A 16,784-nucleotide genomic window follows, 5' to 3' on the forward strand; every position below is an offset into this window, starting at 1 on the left:
TACCACTTCCATATACTAAGGGCAGCTCAGACTTGGGAATAAAGAGCATCAAAATGGTAGAAGCGAAATATTTGTACCAATCCATATTTGAAGTAAATGAAATGCTGAGAATTTATTTCCTTCTACACGTATACCCCCAATTTAAGTCAAATATGGAATAAAAATACTAGAATTTTTCAATCATTTTTTATTTTTAGGAATTTTGTACTTAGATTCAAGAATTTACCTATTTTTTCACATTGAATAATAACAATCATAGGACTGTTTTAAGAAACAGCATATGTTTTCTCAAATTAATAGATAACTCATTACTATTATGTCCTGGAACCTCAAGAGAGGTTTTATTCCTTATAGAGGAAATTCAATAAATATAAGGCAGGTTTATATTAAAATCTAACCAGAGGGTAAACCTGGGAAGGATAATTCAAGAAACAGTTGTGGCCTGACCAGGCGGTGGCGCAGTGGATAGAGCATCGGACTGGGAAGCGTAAGACCCAGGTTCGAGACCCCAAGGTCGCCAAGCTTGAGCAAGGGCTCATCTGGCTTGAACAAAAAAAAAAAAAAAAAAAAAAAAAAAAAAAAGCTTACCAGCTTTTACCCAAGGTCGCTGGCTCCAGCAAGGGGTCACTTGGTCTGCTGAAGGCCCGTGGTCAAGACACATATGAGAAAGCAATCAACGAACAACCAAGGTCTCGCAATGAAAAACTGATGATTGATGCTTCTCATCTCTCTTCGTTCCTGTCTGTCCCTATCTATCCCCCGCTCTGACTCTCTCTCTCTGTCTCTGGGGAAAAAAACCAAAACCAGTTGTAAGACAGTTGATCCTAGGAGATAGTCCTAGGATTTTGGTAACCAGAACAATGTGATTAGCCCTGAGTGTATTAATATGAGAGAAGTATACTGTTAATGAAGGTATTTTATCTTTATGATGCTAGAGACTCGTTTTACTCCTTGTGACTATCAGACAGTGTAATGTGCCCTATTATAAGCTTATATTAATGAAAAAATAGACGGTCCCTATTCATGTTGCTATCTTGAGTGCCACTTTAGTAAATCAGTGTGTATCTATTCTAAAATATGAGCGTGTTAAATAATTTTCTTTCATATTTTTCAGGTTATTATTTACGAAAAACCTCACTTCCATGGACAGGCCAAAGAGTTTAGTGAACATATAGATTCTGTCCCTAATTTTTTAAAAAATGACAAGGACTTTCACGGAATTGGATCAATTCGTGTCATCGGTGGAGTGTGAGTGTCATATTCTCAGTAGTTGATTTAGTAGTCTGTTTTTGAAGGGCAGTACCAAAAAATGTGCAAAGCAGAACAAAAACAATGTGCCTTAGTTTGACGATAAAAATTCCTTTGATAATATGGGAGATAAAACATATTAGTTACTAATACCTTTTTGCAAACTCATGGTGCTGCAAATTTTGAGATAGATTAAATACAGAAAACAGTTTCTAAAACTTCAGCACTTAGTGTTACTGAGGATGGTATAGAAATAAGGACTGCAGATAAAATTATCTTTCTCACAGACTGAACATGGATGAGAGCCCTAGTTTTAGTCCTCTGTTCTGTTGATCTTAGTTGGCTTTGTGTGCTGAGGACATTGACAGCAAGCCTCCTCATCAAAGGACTAGCCTCGGTTGTCTGTTTCAAAGTCAGGCATGTTTGATTTTGGTTAACCTCTGACCCTGAACTGCTTTTGGAAACCCCCGAAGAACTCATAAGTATAGACCCATTAGAGACACAGACTTTGCAGTCTCCAGCAGAAAATCAAGTGATGGCCATTCCAGCCCAAATGGGAATGTAGGAGACTATGCAATATGGTAGATAGGTGGGTTGTGTACCTAACTGGTCTCACATTTTGATAATCATTTAATTATTTTGTTTTGGTAAATATATTTTCATAAGAATACATTTATTTTTTTCTTTCAATTTTATTTTTTCTTGAATTTTCAAATTTTATGAAGTGCTTGAACAAATATGAAGAAAATGTAGTAGTCAGCCCTGCGAAGCTTCCCTCTGTCAAACTCCAGAATTTAGACTTCCCAGCCCAGGAGCCGGAAACAGTCATCCTTGGACTGTGGCCCGGGAGCGTGTCCCCCTCCGACTGCAGCAGGCCGACGTGCCTGGTGAGCCAGGTGCACCCACCCTGCAGTCACTGCTCCGGCTGCTCCCTCCGTGAGGTGTCCTGGAGCGGCGTCCTGACTAGTGGTGTTCATCAGTGTTCTAGACTGGCAGTTTTAGATTAGGAATCAAGAAACGTGTCCCTGAAACGCACCCTGCCACAGCGCTCCTTTTTCCATGATCGCCATGGATAAAAGGGCGGGGGCAGCATCTCCCACCACGAAGACGTACAGAAGTCTTCGCATACAGTGCAGGCCACCCGGCTAAGCCCCGCCCAGTCGCATTTCCCGGTTTCTCTTTGCTAAGCCCCCCTGTAATGGGCTGTAGGTCTGAGGCCCGGTGAGAGGTTCCTTTAACTTAGACCCTAAATAAAAATTTAATATAACAATCATTCTGTGATTCCAGAAGGGCTGAATCAATGAAACAAGAATGATTCTCTTTGAGCCCTGGCCGGTTGGCTCAGCGGTAGAGCGTTGGCCTGGCGTGCGGGGGACCCAGGTTCGATTCCCGGCCAGGGCACAAAGGAGAGGCGCCCATTTGCTTCTCCACCCCCCCTTCCTCTCTGTCTCTCTCTTCCCCTCCCGCAGCCAAGGCTCCATTGGAACAAGGATGGCCTGGGCGCTGGGGATGGCTCCTTGGCCTCTGCCCCAGGCGCTAGAGTGGCTCTGGTCGCAGCAGAGCGACGCCCCGGAGGGGCAGAGCATCGCCCCCTGGTGGGCAGAGCGTCACCCCTGGTGGGCGCGCCGGGTGGATCCCGGTCGGGCGCATGCGGGAGTCTGTCTGACTGTCTCTCCCCGTTTACAGCTTCAGAAAAATACAAAAAAAAAAAAAAAAAAAAAAAAAAAAAAGAATGATTATCTTTGAGTCTCTGTGGGTTTGTAACTTTTCTCATTGCCTATTTGTGTTTTCCATTCTTTTTTACTGGGCAAACTATTCTTTAACCATTTTGAAATGTGGTATCAAGCTAGACCACGAACTATAATGAGCATTGCTTTGTTGCATTCTACAACAGTTAAACCTTTTGTTGGGAAAAACCTCTAAACTGTAAAAATTACTGATCCGTAAGCACACACCATTTGTCTTTTTAAACAGTAACAAAATGGTGATGTTGACCTAGGTGCTTTATCATGATTTTTTTTCTTTCTTGACTAGTTTCATGAATGGCTCTGTTGGTGTCCTGTATTTCTAGGTGGGTTGCCTATGAAAAAGAACATTTTAAAGGCCTGCAATTCTTGCTTGAAGAAGGAGATTTTGAAGACAGCAATACCTGTAGGGCATTGAGTGGCCCCATCTTGTCTTTCCGGTACTTACAAGCTGTGAGTTAGCTCCCAAATTCTTTATCTCTTTATCTTTCTAGAAAAACTGGACGTGATCTCTGAGGGCACTGAACTATATATTTATGTGACTTGCCTGTTTTTCTTAACTGCCACAATTATTCTAGAATACTTATATTTACTTTTCATCTGTTAATTGCACATGTTTTGAAACACCTCCTCTGCGAACTGGATTGTGCCAGGTGCTGGAGATACGGGGGCTGAGAGTCAGCCCCTGCACTCACAGCGCAGGCAGGCCGGTAGGGAAGTAACGCTTATGTAAATGGTTGATACCGTTTTGATTATGGTGAGACTGAGCACAAAGAACTCAGGGTAGTCAGAAAAGGTCAGTTACTTCTGCTTGGAAGTGAGAGGAAGTTAAGGTGACAGCTGAACTGAAATTTCGAGTTCAGGAAGGAGTTAGCCAAGTGAAGAAATTCAAGACAGGGTGAAGGGGAAAGGTAGTGTTGCCAAAACACTACCTTTGAAGGTACAGGTGTAAGCCAGTGGTCCTCAGCGTGGGGTGATTGTACCCGAGTCTAGGGGACATTGGCAGTGTCTGAAGAAATACTGTATTGTCATGACTTGGGGGGGGGGTTGGAGGCTACTGACATTTAGTGGGTAGAGGCCAGTGATACTGCTAAACACCTGCAATTCACAGGCTCACCCCCTCATCCCTTACCCCCAGCAAAGAAGGAATCATTTGACCCAAAATGTTAATAGTGCTGAGGTTGAGAAACGGCAGTGTTAAGGAAAAGGGGGCATGTCTGGGAATACAGTTTAGTCAGCATATGAGGAAGACGTTTGGGAAGATGTGTCTAGAGCCAGATAAGGAAGGGCCTTATACGCCACCTTAAGGAGTTGAGATTTGTGTTCTTGACTTGACCTTCAGCCGCTGATGGATTTTAGACCTAGCGAGTAGGATTACGTTAGTGGTTTAGAAAGATCTTTGAGGTGACTGTATCAAGGCATGGTGTGGAGGGAGTTAAGTCTGGAGAAAAGAAGACTAGAACCTTCAGGACTCCCGGAGAAAGCTGACAAGGCATGGAGGAGATAAATGGTAGAGTTCTACAGGATATCAGGGCTTATCAGAGGTTGCTTATTTCTCTGACCAGCTGTGGAGACTTGAATATGTTCAGAGGGGCGTGGTTATGAATAACTCCTTATGAATAGGGAGTTACCACTGCAGTCTCTTTCCAAAATAAACTTGACCCATGTAAATTCTGAGCTCTCTGGCATAGTCTGCAGCCCTCTCTGAAGGAACTGATAATGAAGTGAAGGCTGGTTACTGGGTCCCCCCGGACGCTGGATGAGCACCGGGTTGTGTGCTCTGGCCCTCCAGGGCTCTGTCTGCTGGGGCCAGCCTCAGCTGTCACAACCCCTCGCCTGGTCCGACCGCAGGGATCCAGAACGAGAAACGAAGCACAGGGAACAGGGAGCATTTTATTTTTCACGAATGATTCTTGTCATTAGGAAAGTTGGAAACCAGTTGTACCTGGGAGAAATATAAGGCAGTCCCTTGAAGACTGGGCACTGAATTTACTTGAGCAATGGATAGATAACTTTTGAGGTATTTAGTCCACAATATACAACAGACCACAGGTTTTCTCTACCTGGCCTCTCCTTGCTTGACCACTAAAAGGCAAGCAGTACAAAACTAGAGCCTTCACCTTGTTTTTTTCCAAGGTCCTTTTGACCACACGCTTAGAGAAAGAACTATGGGTCACGATTCAACACATCTTCCACCTAGCATTCAACACCTCTCTTTTCCTTCCTTATTTGAAAAAGAGAGCCCAGATGGAAGCATTGCTGACCCTGTAAATATTTAGCAAGAATAAATACCAGAATTAACTCTGTGGCGCAAAACTAGCTTTACAGTGGTATCCACGTTCAAATATAATTAAGTAAATAATAATACAAGAATAATAATTACTGCATTTGAAAAATGGATACCACTCTAAACCTACTTTTGTCCCATCCTGTATAGCTAAATAATTGGGAAATGTTTGATCGAGTCTGTGATAATATACATTTGAAAATCGGCACAAATTGACACGTTAATTAGTGCTGCACACAAAATTTGCACCATTTACAAAAATGATGACACAGTCTTTATGTAAATAAATAAAAATACCCTTCAAAGAAAATCTTTTATTCTCTTTAAATTAGGTTTTTTTAAAAAATTAGAAGATTAATTGTTAGGTTATAGTTAAAGATGCTTTCTTAATCCTCATTGTAATAATATAGCATTTGGCCCTGGCCGGTTGGCTCAGTGGTAGAGCATCGGCCTGGCGTGCAGAAGTCCCGGGTTTGATTCCCGGCCAGGGCACACAGGAGAAGCGCCCATCTGCTTCTCCACCCCTCCCCCTCTCCTTCCTCTCTGTCTCTCTCTTCCCCTCCCGCAGCGAGGCTCCATTGGAGCAAGGATGGCCCGAGCACTGGGGATGGCTCCTTGGCCTCTGCCCCAGGCGCTGGAGTGGCTCTGGTTGCAAAAGAGCGACGCCCCAGAGGGGCAGAGCATCGCCCCCTGGTGGGCAGAGCGTCGCCCCCTGGTGGGCGTGCCGGGTGGATCCTGGTCGGGCGCATGCGGGAGTCTGTCTGACTGTCTCTCCCCGTTTCCAGCTTCAGAAAAATACAAAAAAAAATAAATAATATAGCATTTGTCCAGGACTTGACATGCATACTTACACTTAATCTTCACAAAGACAATGAGATACTCTCATGACTCCCAGCTTGCAGATACAGACACGGAGGATCTTCACGGTGCTGTGCCGAGTGTAGAGCTGGGACTTGAGGGCAAGTCTGCCTGACTCTGGAGCCTCTACCAAATAATTCATTTCCCTCCTTTACAAAAATGGTTAGACTAAACAAGCACCTCAGCAGTGGAGTCCTGGATCTCATTCAACCGAAGGATATTAGTATTCATTCGTAGTTATAAATATATGGTGACGTTGCAGACCAATACACACACATATAATAAATAATTATTTACATGAACTTTCAGACAGTTTACTGAAAATTTAAATTTATGTTCACTAAAATAGTTCCAGAGGACTATACTAAAAAATCTATACATATTTAGAAAGTTTAGATTTAAATATGTATGTGTTATGGAAATGCTTTGAAAGCTAGTTTATCAAGTTATACATTAAAAAGTTTTATATTCTCTAGGTGTAGCATATAATTGGGGAGTTCTCTTTTTCAAAACCCACTTTATTTGCCATGTAAGAAGCTGTACGTATTTAATGTATACAGTACTCAGTGAGTTTTGCAGTAAGTTACACCTCTGAAACCATCACCTCTATCAAGGCCATGGACCTATTCATCACCTTCCAAAATTTTCTTCCATCTTGTTTGTTATCACTTTTTTATAAGTTATAAGAAGACTAAACGTAAGATCTACCCTCTTTGAAAAATTTAAGTATATAGTACAGTATTTGGATATAGGTTTTAAAGCTTTGTGGTTGCCACAGACATATATTTATATAAAGAAATTAGCAGGTAGAGTTGATGTGAGACAGCCCTGGCTGGTTGGCTCCGTGGTAGAGCCTCTGCAGGCATGTGAATTATCCCGGTTTGATTCCTGGTCAGGGCACACAGGAGAAGCGCCCATCTGCTTCTCCACCTCTCCCCAGTCCCTCTTTCTTTCTCTCTCTCTCTCTCTCTCTCTATCCCTTCCTAGAGCTGTGGCTCAATTGGCTTCAGCAAGTTGGCCCTGGGAACTGAGGCTGGCTCCTTGGCCTCTGCCTCAGGCGCTAAAAATAGGTCGGTTGCTGAGCAAGGGAGCAACACCCCAGATGGGCAGAGCATCACCCCATAGGGGGCTTACCAGGTGGATCCCGGTTGGAGTGCATGTGCATGTGGGAGCCTGTCTCTCTTCCCCCCCCCATCACTAAATTATAAAAAAAAATTTATTTGAGACATCTTTTATCCACATGGACTCTCAGATGTCTCTAACCTTGGAAGGAGTGAAGTGCTACATTTAAAACCTACGCTGAAGTAATATAAAATCAACAAGAGGATAGATAGGAAAACTGCATACTACAATGCAGTTTTCTAATGCCTCGCTCCAGAACACAAGCACTGTGCATCTACCAGATCAGATCCTGGGCTGTTCCTTGGGGATCACGCGATCTGTGTCCTGAGGGCTTTGGAGAGCACAACCAGAATGTGTTCCTAATTCCAGGCAGATGTGTTGACTTGCAGTTGATTGTTTTTTAAAGGACAAAACCAGAAGGAATATAGCAGCATTTAGACTCCAGGGATTAAAGAAGGAAGTTTTATTCCTTGGTTTGCTTGACAGAACTCTTGGTAAACTTGTTTTCCTCAGTATTTTACTAGCTTTTAGATCTGCTTTTGTTACGCTGTTAAGACTTTGGGCCTCCTTTCAGATCTCTGGAATCAGGTGGAATGCAGCGGAGACCAGTATTTCTCCTGCATTAATGGGTATACTGGGTCTTCACTGGTGTCTTATGTCACGCAGGGACAGCGGCAGTTGTAGCATAAGAGCTCCAGGGCCCAGTCCGCTGAGGGGTTGTATGGAATTTAAAATAATCAAATCACTTCTCTCTGGTCCTGCAGCAACTGCTTGTTCGTTTTCTCCAGCAGCGGAGTACTTATTGTACCTGCAACTCTATTAAACTGTCTAGATTTTAACACAGATTTCAGTGCTTTAAAAATATAAAATGGGGCCCTGGCCGGTTGACTCAGCAGTAGAGAGTTGGCCTGGCGTGCGAGGGACCCGGGTTCGATTCCCGGCCAGGGCACATAGGAGAAGCGCCCATTTGCTTCCCCACCTCCCCCTCTCCTTCCTCTCTGTCTCTCCTCTCTGTCTCTCTCTTCCCCTCCTGCAGCCAAGGCTCCATTGGAGCAAAGATGGCCTGGGCGCTGGGGATGGCTCCTTGGCCTCTGCCCCAGGCGCTAGGGTGGCTCTGGTCGCGGAAGAGCGACGCCCCAGAGGGGCAGAGCATCGCCCCCTGGTGGGCAGAGCATCGCCCCTGGTGGGCGTGCCGGGTGGATCCTGGTCGGGCGCATGCGGGAGTCTGTCTGACTCTCCCCGTTTCCAGCTTCAGGAAAAAAAAAAATTATATAAAATGGAATCGAGATTTGAGGTCATTCCATCATTCTTCATTCTTCTGGCTCGATAGAGCTCCACTTAAGTCAGGGTGACTTTCAGTGTTATTTAATTATGCCTAATGAACTGGGGATGACAGTGACCTAGTAACCTCGAGGGCTCACTCAGGGCGTAACCGGGAGTGCCCATTGCAGTCACCTCCTGAGCAAGACAGTTTAAAGGTTTTTTTGTATATTGTTTCTTTTTTTTATTATTAATTTTTTTTATTTATTTTTTACAGAGACAGAGAGTGAGTCAGAGAGAGGGATAGACAGGGACAGACAGACAGGAACGAAGAGAGATGAGAAGCATCAATCATTAGTTTTTCATTGCGCGTTGCAACACCTTAGTTGTTCATTGATTGCTTTCTCATATGTGCCTTGACGGCCTCCAGCAGACCAAATAACCCCTTGCTGGAGCCAGTGACCTTGGGTTCAAACTGGTGGGCTTTTTGCTCAAACCAGATGAGCCCGCGCTCAAGCTGGCGACCTCGGGGTCTCGAACCCAGGTCCTCTGCATCCCAGTTCGACGCTCTATCCACTGCGCCACCGCCTGGTCAGGCTATTGTTTCTTTAAAAATAGTTTAGACCAGGCCTTGTACATGTGACCCTGAACGTGTAGCTCCAGGTGATTGGAGCTGGCTTGGAGTCAGAGCTCTGCCCAGAAGGGGCACCATATTGATGGCAGCCAGTCAACTAGATCAGATATTGTATTATATTTGGTAGGTTTGAGGGGAAAATGCAGAGAGGGTCAAAACTGGGAGAGTAGTTCAGAAGGCTACTTAGGGGAAAAAAATGGAAGCAAAAGCTATAAGGCATGAAAAGCCTTGAATAAACACAGCAGAAGATGAAGAGAGGCGAGCGACAGCAGCGGCCCTCGGCCAAGACCGAGCAGGAAGCACACACGCTCAAGCCGTGGGAATACATTTCCTTGTGCACTCATGCTGTCAGCACTTGTCCTGTACTTGGCTGTGGACCCTTTGGCAATGGATTCCTCCTTCTCTACTCTGCTCTGGGCCTCGTTGTTGCCAGCTGGCCTGATCCTTCAGCCTTCTCCCCAGCTCACGGGCCTGACCGCTGTCCCTCCCTCACAACCCACACGATATGATCTGTGCAAAGCATTGCTCAAGCGGAGGACGTCACAGCACAACATAGGTTATTTTAATGAAAGGTCACAACAGCACACATGCACGCATCTGGATTTTTTTTTTTTTTTTTTGTCTTTGTCCCATTTGACTTCAAGATAATACCGTGAATGACCCAGGGTGTGTTTCAGCTTATCCCTGCTTCCTCAGTCTTAAAATCCTGACAGGGAGCAAAGAATAGGTGGTGGTAGAGGCAGAAGTATAAGCAGAGAGGGAACATTCCAGGGTCACCAGGGTGTGAGAGGAAAGGTCATATAATGAGAGCTCCCAAGGACCTTCCCATTACAATTGGGCCTGACCTAGTGGATGGCTGTTGATACCAGCTCCCAGCTGCCTTGAGCTAGTTACACAGTTTCAGATTGCAGGAGACAAAGGCACGTTCAGGTGCTTCGGGCACTAGAAGTTGACGTTGTCACCACAGCCAGGGTTGTTGGTGTGGCACCCAGGCTGTCACATCACTGGGAGGCTGATTCTGGGGACTTGAAGGCAAACCACTTACAGGCTATTAAAGCCTTGCTCTCCTCACCTGGAAAATGGCAGATATATAGATATGTTTTTATATAAGTGTATATATACATATACAGATATTATTTAATATATACTATGTCAATATGTATATTACTCAGTATAATTATATGTCACTCAATTTCTTAGTTGTAAAATGAGAATGATAGTAATAAAATCTCATAAGGTGGCTGTTTTGAAAATAATGCACATAAAATTTCTGGCCAGTAGTAAGTGTGGAATATATGTATTTAACTGTTAGCTTATTAAAAACTCTTCATAATATATTTATTCCATCAAGTGGTTGATGCGTAAAAGTTTACACATCTTTTGGACATCTACATTGTTTTCAGCTTTCACTCTTACAAATAATACATCTTTGCATATAAATTGCCTGCTATTTAGTTTCTTTTAGAAATTCTACTTTAGGCCTTGTTCACAGTTCATTTGCTTAGAGCATTGTCCTGATACAGCAAGTTTGCAGGTTCGCTCCCCAATCAGGGCACATACACGAATCAACTTATGCATTCATAAGTAAGCGGAACAACAACAAATCAGTGTTTCTCCCTCTTTCCCCCTCTTCTCCCGTTCCCCCTGCCCCTCTTCCCGCTTTCCCCCCCTTCCCCCTCTCCCCCTCTTCCCGCTTTCCCCCCCTTCCCCCTCTCCCCCTCTTCCCCCTTTCCTCTCTAAAATCAATAAAGAAAAATTTAAAAATAAATTCAACTTTGAAAAAGGGGTGTTGATTTCAGGCTCTAAGAGTGTAAACAATTTCTTAAATATATATATATTTCTAAATAATTTTCTAAAATCTGTTCAATGTGTATTTCCACCAGCAGTGTTCACTGACAAAATTGGATTTTAAGATCCTTTTTATCTTAATTTAAAAAGTGAAAGTTGTATCAGTTATTTTAAATTTCTTTTTACTAGTGAAATTAGATACTTACTTGTTTTTTATTTTTTTATGAATTGTCTGTTTTTTGCTACTTTATCAATTTGGGTCTTAGGTTTTCTTTTAATTTTGTTTCAAATATGTTATCTGACAAATTTAAAAGTTTTTTCTCAATTTAATTTTTTTTTAAGGGAGAGGTGGAGAGATAGACTCCTACATGCACCCTGACCAGGATCCACCTGGCAACTCCTGTCTGAGGCTAATGCTCTTCCCATCTGGGGACATGCTTGTAACCGAGCTATTTTTAGCACCTGGGGTAGAGGCTCCACAAAGCCATCCTCAGCACCCAGGGCCAACATACTTGAATCAGTTGAGCCATGGCTGCAGGAGGAAAAGAGAAAAAGAGGGAGAAGGGGATGGAGGATGGGGACAGAAACAGATAGTTACTTCTCCTTTGTGCCTTGACCAGGAATCAAACCCAGGTCTTCAACATGCTGGGTTGACAGTCTACCACTTAGCCAGACAGCCAGGGTCTCAATGTAACTTTTTATAATAGTTTTCTTTTTTATCAAGCAGACTTTATTTTTTTCTATTTTACTTAAGTACATAAAGTCCTCCCCCTCTTTGCTCATTTTGTTTCATGTAGCTTTTGCTCATTAGGCATAAGTGAGACTTTAGTTTCCTTTATGATCAGTGTTACATGTGGTAACCTGTAAGTCCTCGCAATTTATCAACTGTTGACTAATTCCCATTTATGTAAAAATGTAATGTTTTCCTGATTAAAGGGAAAATTGAGACTTATTTTTTAAAGCTATTTACGAATAATAATTATTAAAGTTGTTTCCAGTACCATTTAAAATTCTCTGTAGCCCTGTGTGTGTGAAAAGTATCCCACAAGTATGTGAAAATTGTGCAGACTTAGCAATTCGTAAAGCAAAATGCATACATTTTTCTAAACCTTCCTCTGCCTCTTTTTAGAATTTTATAGAATCTTCCATCACACTGTTTGAATCTGACCTGGAAAATGGAAAGTCTATTGACATTACAAATCAGGAAATTTCTGACTTAGAAGAAATGGGCTTTGGCAGCGAAACAAGATCCATTCACGTTAAAAGTGGAGTGTAAGTTGTCTGCTACCTTGAGAATCTTGAGAGGTTCTTTGGTGTTTAAAATTGTTGATTGCTTGATTCTGCATCACCTTTGTTCTTTTTCCTTTTATCTCTACTAGATGGGTTGCCTACCAGCAGAAGTTTTTCTGTGGAGAACAGTACATTTTAGAGAAAGGAAAATACAAATGCTTTTTTGACTGGGGTGGATCAAATAATATAATCATGTCAATACGACCTGTCCAACTGGTGAGTTAAGTGTGAACATAACTAATACCAAAGGCATGTATTGTCATACAGTTGAATATGTGGAGCAAGCTTTCTAAAAGTGGCATTGTGGAGCTGTGTTACATGCATATGCAGAGAAAAGAAAACAGCATATGAATTTGTGTGGACTCCGCAGAGGGCTGTAGGTGACATTAGCACACTAATGAAGTGGCTCTGGTATTTGAGTGGTTCATCCATTGAGCAAGAATATTTAGTGCCTCTGGCATGCCAGACGCTCTGTTGATGCACTGGAGACAGATGAGTCAGCCTGCCCCGATGGGTCGCAGTCTCTCTGAGGAGACAGGCGGAGGAACAAATAATTATAGAAGGATTAGTGAGAAAATGAAGTGTGTAAGCCATGGGAGTGGAGCGGGGGAATGGGAGCACTCAGAGACTGGGGACTTGGGGACCCTGCCGCAGAAGAGAATGCATTGAGGGACATTTTTCCAGGCAGGGAAGTGGTGCAGAAAGGGCATTCCAAAAAAGCTTGGTTTGTAAAACAAGCACTAGAGGGCGCTGTGGGTGCCCGTGAGGGAGGTACGGGAGAGGGGTGGTGTGGGGTTCAGACTCTTGTTCTAAAGGGTGTTGGTGCCCATTTTTCTTCCGGTGCAGTATTACTCAAAATGAGTTACTAACAAACACAAAATGATAATAAGAAAATTCAGTAAGTTACAGTATTTAAAGTTTGTGGCCAACTCAAGAAATCCAGCAAATTGTCTGGACCTTTTTATTTTTTCCCCAAAGGATATTTTTAAAACTTTCAAAAAAATAACAACTAAGATAATGTGTTTACAATTTTTTTTAATGTTTTGACATGTTTTTCAGGAACCACTTGGGATAAATGAGCCTCCACACTTGGTATGTTTAAAATCAGCCTTACCTTGGGATTGTTAGATTGTTACTGAAAGTATTTATGCCTTCTCTCTTTCCACTCTGTCTCCCTCCCTCAGTGACTTTTTTGTGGCCGGATGTCGGCAGTGTGCATTGTGCTGGGTTCCCTGAGCCTGAGAGGGCCCACTTTGTTAGTTAGTGGTCCTTCTGGCCGGGATTTGTCAGTTCTTCTTGTTTTCTTCTGATAGAGATTCGGCTCTGACCGCTTTGGGGTCATTTTGAACCTCTGTCACTTTCTTTGCTGTTGTCCATCTGTTCTTGAATGGTTTGTTCTTACTCAGCAGAGTATGTTACGCTGTTTTCGGAAGAGTACGCTTACCATGGAGAAATAGCTAGCTGTCATGGTATGCTTATTGTGTACATGTGTTTCTAATCCCTAAATCAGATAGTTCTTACAAGCACTAGTAAAATTGCAACCTTACTCTTTTTCTTCTACTGTTAGTGGTTTGAAAGATTGGGCGACACTCTGGAGCCTAACATTTGTTTATTATCCATTGAGGGCTAGAAATCATACTTTTTTTTTTTTTACTTTTTTATTGACTTTATTGGGGTGATGTTGAGTAATAAAATTATGTAGACCTCAGGTGTACAATTCTATAATGCATCCTCTCTATATTATACTGTGTGTTCACCACCCAAGTCAAGTCTCCTTCCATCTCCATTTATCCCCCTGTACCCTCTCCTTCCTCCCCACCCCCTTCCTTCTGGGGATCACCATACTGTTGTCTTTTTGTGTGAGGGGCTTTTTGGTTGGTTTTGAGTTTGGGGGAGGGTTGTTTTGTTTTTCTTTTTCTTTTTTTGCTTAACCCCTCTTCCTCACTGACTTGAGCCAGTGAGAAAGACAAGTACCATATGATTTCACTTATACACGGAATCTAATGAACAAACTGAACTAACAAACTAGAAACAGACTCAGCTAGAGAACGGACACAGCAGTCAGAGGGAGGGCGGCTGTGGGGCTGGGTGAGGTCGGTGGAAAAGGAATCCACCTTTAGTGAATTCCCTTAGTGCTTCTATTAACTCTGTCAGGCCAGAATCAATCCTGTTTATTACTGAGGAGCAAACCGAGATTTAGAATTTGTGTCCTTTCACACAAGAAGTAGCAAAATCGGCATTTTCTGGTACCTGACACCATTTTCAGGATTTTATATCAAGGAGGGCATACCATGATATGAGCAGTACGACTCCGGAAGGAAGAGGCGATGAGAGAGATTGCTCCCTCCGTCTCATTTTAAATAACAAGTTTGGGGAAATTTGTCAAAAAGGCAGTTGTACTGATTAATTTTAATTATTTGACATTTGCTAGCTTTACATAATGCTGAATCCTTCTCTTTGCGTGCGTATGTTTTTCATGTTCACGTCAGCGTTTGTATATTTCAGATCGGCTTTCTATAACCATGTTTCTTTTCACAGTGCTGTCAGGTTTTATTTTCTGATTCCCTCACGGCCTGGTGGACACACTTCCTTTCTCAGTACTGGGTTGGGCAAACGCAGGTTTACAGTTGTGAGTACACAAAACGCAGAGCTAACAAGCTGTTGTGATGGAGACTGCGTGTCTTTTTCCATACGAATAACTATAAACCTGCTCTTGCTTTCCCTGTGTAATCAAGCTGTTGTATTTGGAGACATTTCCTGCCAGATATTTGTTTTGAATCTTTGTGAACTCCCAACTGTGGACTTTTAAAAGCACTTTTTTCACATGAATCACCATAAGTGGTTAAAGAGTTAAACGAGGATAATTCCTAACCGCACATTTTCTGAGTTTCAAGTGCAGATAAAATCACATTCTTCTCAGCCCTGTTCCTCTCCCGTGTCCCTGTTGTTCTTTACAGACTTCCTTGTTTGGGGCAGATTGTTCAGAGGATTTTCTTCTTAGCGTTTCCAGTGCAGCTTGAAGAGAAAAGGAAGCTGCGGGCAACGCCCAGTGAGATCAGCCTCCCTTCAGGTTTCTGGATGGGGCTCAGCTGTTGCCTTGTGAGATAAACGTTTCTGGCAGGTAGACCATAGCTGGGTGTTTGGTGGCCTGCAGACAAAGCCTCCTTAGTGTACTCGGTATCAAAGCTCTTATTATTCCCATTGGGCCAAATTTTCAGAACATTTTCCTTGTTTTCTCTTACCCAAATAAAAGCAAGAGGATTGGCTGACACTCTGGTTCCAGTCAGTAACTAGAAAGTATTTTCTTCTTCATAAGTAACTGTGATAGCTGGACAACTCAGACGCTGTGTTCCGATGAAGTAGTTATTTTCTTTGTCGAATAAGGAGGAAGTTACATCTCAGGGTTCAAGTCAGAGAAAGAATTTTTTTTATGCTGATTGTTTGAAAGGGAACCTCAAGCATCCTAAGAAAGGAACAACCAGAAAATGTATGTGTGTAAAGATTAATATAAGTGGTTACCGGGGTAGGGGTTGGGGGAGGGGAGCAAAGAGGGACAAATATATGGTGACAGGAAATTTTTTGACTCTGGGTGAGGGGCACACAACTCAATCAAATGCTAATAGAGACATTCACCTGAGACTATGGACTTTTATTGATTAAACTTAATTTCAAAATTAAAAAAGATTAATATACATTATGAGTTATGCTGATACAGATAGTATTGCGATGTATAAGTGTGTCATATGTCTTTTCTTTTTAGTGAGACACAAAGAGGGACAGACAGACAGGAAGGGAGAGAGATGAGAAGCATCAACTCATAGTTGCGGCACCTTAGCTGTTCATTGATTGCTTTCTTGTATGTGTCTTGACTGGGGGCTCCAACTGAGCCCTTGGGCTCAAGCCAGCAACCACGGGCTTCAATCCAGCAACCATGGGGTTATGTCTATGATCCCACGTTCAAGCCAGCGACCCCCCACGCTCAAGCCAGATGAGCCTGTGCTCAAGCCAGTGACCTTAGGGTTTTGAACCTGGGTCCTCTGCATCTCAGGCCTGTGCCCTATCCACTGCGCCACAGTATGTCAGGCATGATATGTCTTATTTGAAACATAGAACACTTTATTAAGAAAATTGTTTTTTGACTAAAGCTCAGTCACCAAAACTAATTGTCAACTCAAAATAGAAAGCATCATTAGAGAGTTCTTCATGTTTAGCAGGTGATGTTTTATTTTTTAATGTTTTTCCCAAACAAAACAAAACAAAAAAAATGTGGATTATGTTCATAATGTCATCATCACCTCACCCCCGCAGCAAGTCCAAAGCAGAAATTTTACTAAGTTAAATCTTTTAATAGTGAGTTTTGTTTTCAAGGAGGTTATAGCCAGGCACCGACCTTGGGAAATTCTAGTCAGTTTCCTGCTTTGACCCGTCCAAGGACTTTGCTCTCCTAGAATCATTTTTAAGTCTATTTGCAAATATAATTAGAAGTTTGGATTTCTTTAAATATCGAGTCCCTGTGATACTGGCTGAGAAAAAGCCCATGGATATTTTCTTG

The 16,784-nt window shown here is 42.7% G+C and overlaps 1 protein-coding gene across 1 annotated transcript in view; it reads left to right on the forward strand.

Moving 5' to 3' along the window:
- The window catches only part of CRYBG3 (crystallin beta-gamma domain containing 3), a 129,426-nt gene that overhangs the window by 70,257 nt on the left and 42,385 nt on the right, over positions 1-16,784 (forward strand). Inside the window, exons 11-15 of the mRNA XM_066347701.1 lie at positions 1,115-1,248; positions 3,320-3,446; positions 12,072-12,214; positions 12,322-12,448; positions 13,292-13,324. Coding sequence (XP_066203798.1) covers positions 1,115-1,248; positions 3,320-3,446; positions 12,072-12,214; positions 12,322-12,448; positions 13,292-13,324 — 564 coding nt within the window. The remainder of the gene's footprint in view (positions 1-1,114; positions 1,249-3,319; positions 3,447-12,071; positions 12,215-12,321; positions 12,449-13,291; positions 13,325-16,784) is intronic.

This window comes from Saccopteryx leptura, chromosome 8 (assembly GCF_036850995.1).
Source record: "Saccopteryx leptura isolate mSacLep1 chromosome 8, mSacLep1_pri_phased_curated, whole genome shotgun sequence".
In the NCBI taxonomy this organism is placed as follows: Eukaryota; Metazoa; Chordata; class Mammalia; order Chiroptera; family Emballonuridae; genus Saccopteryx; species Saccopteryx leptura.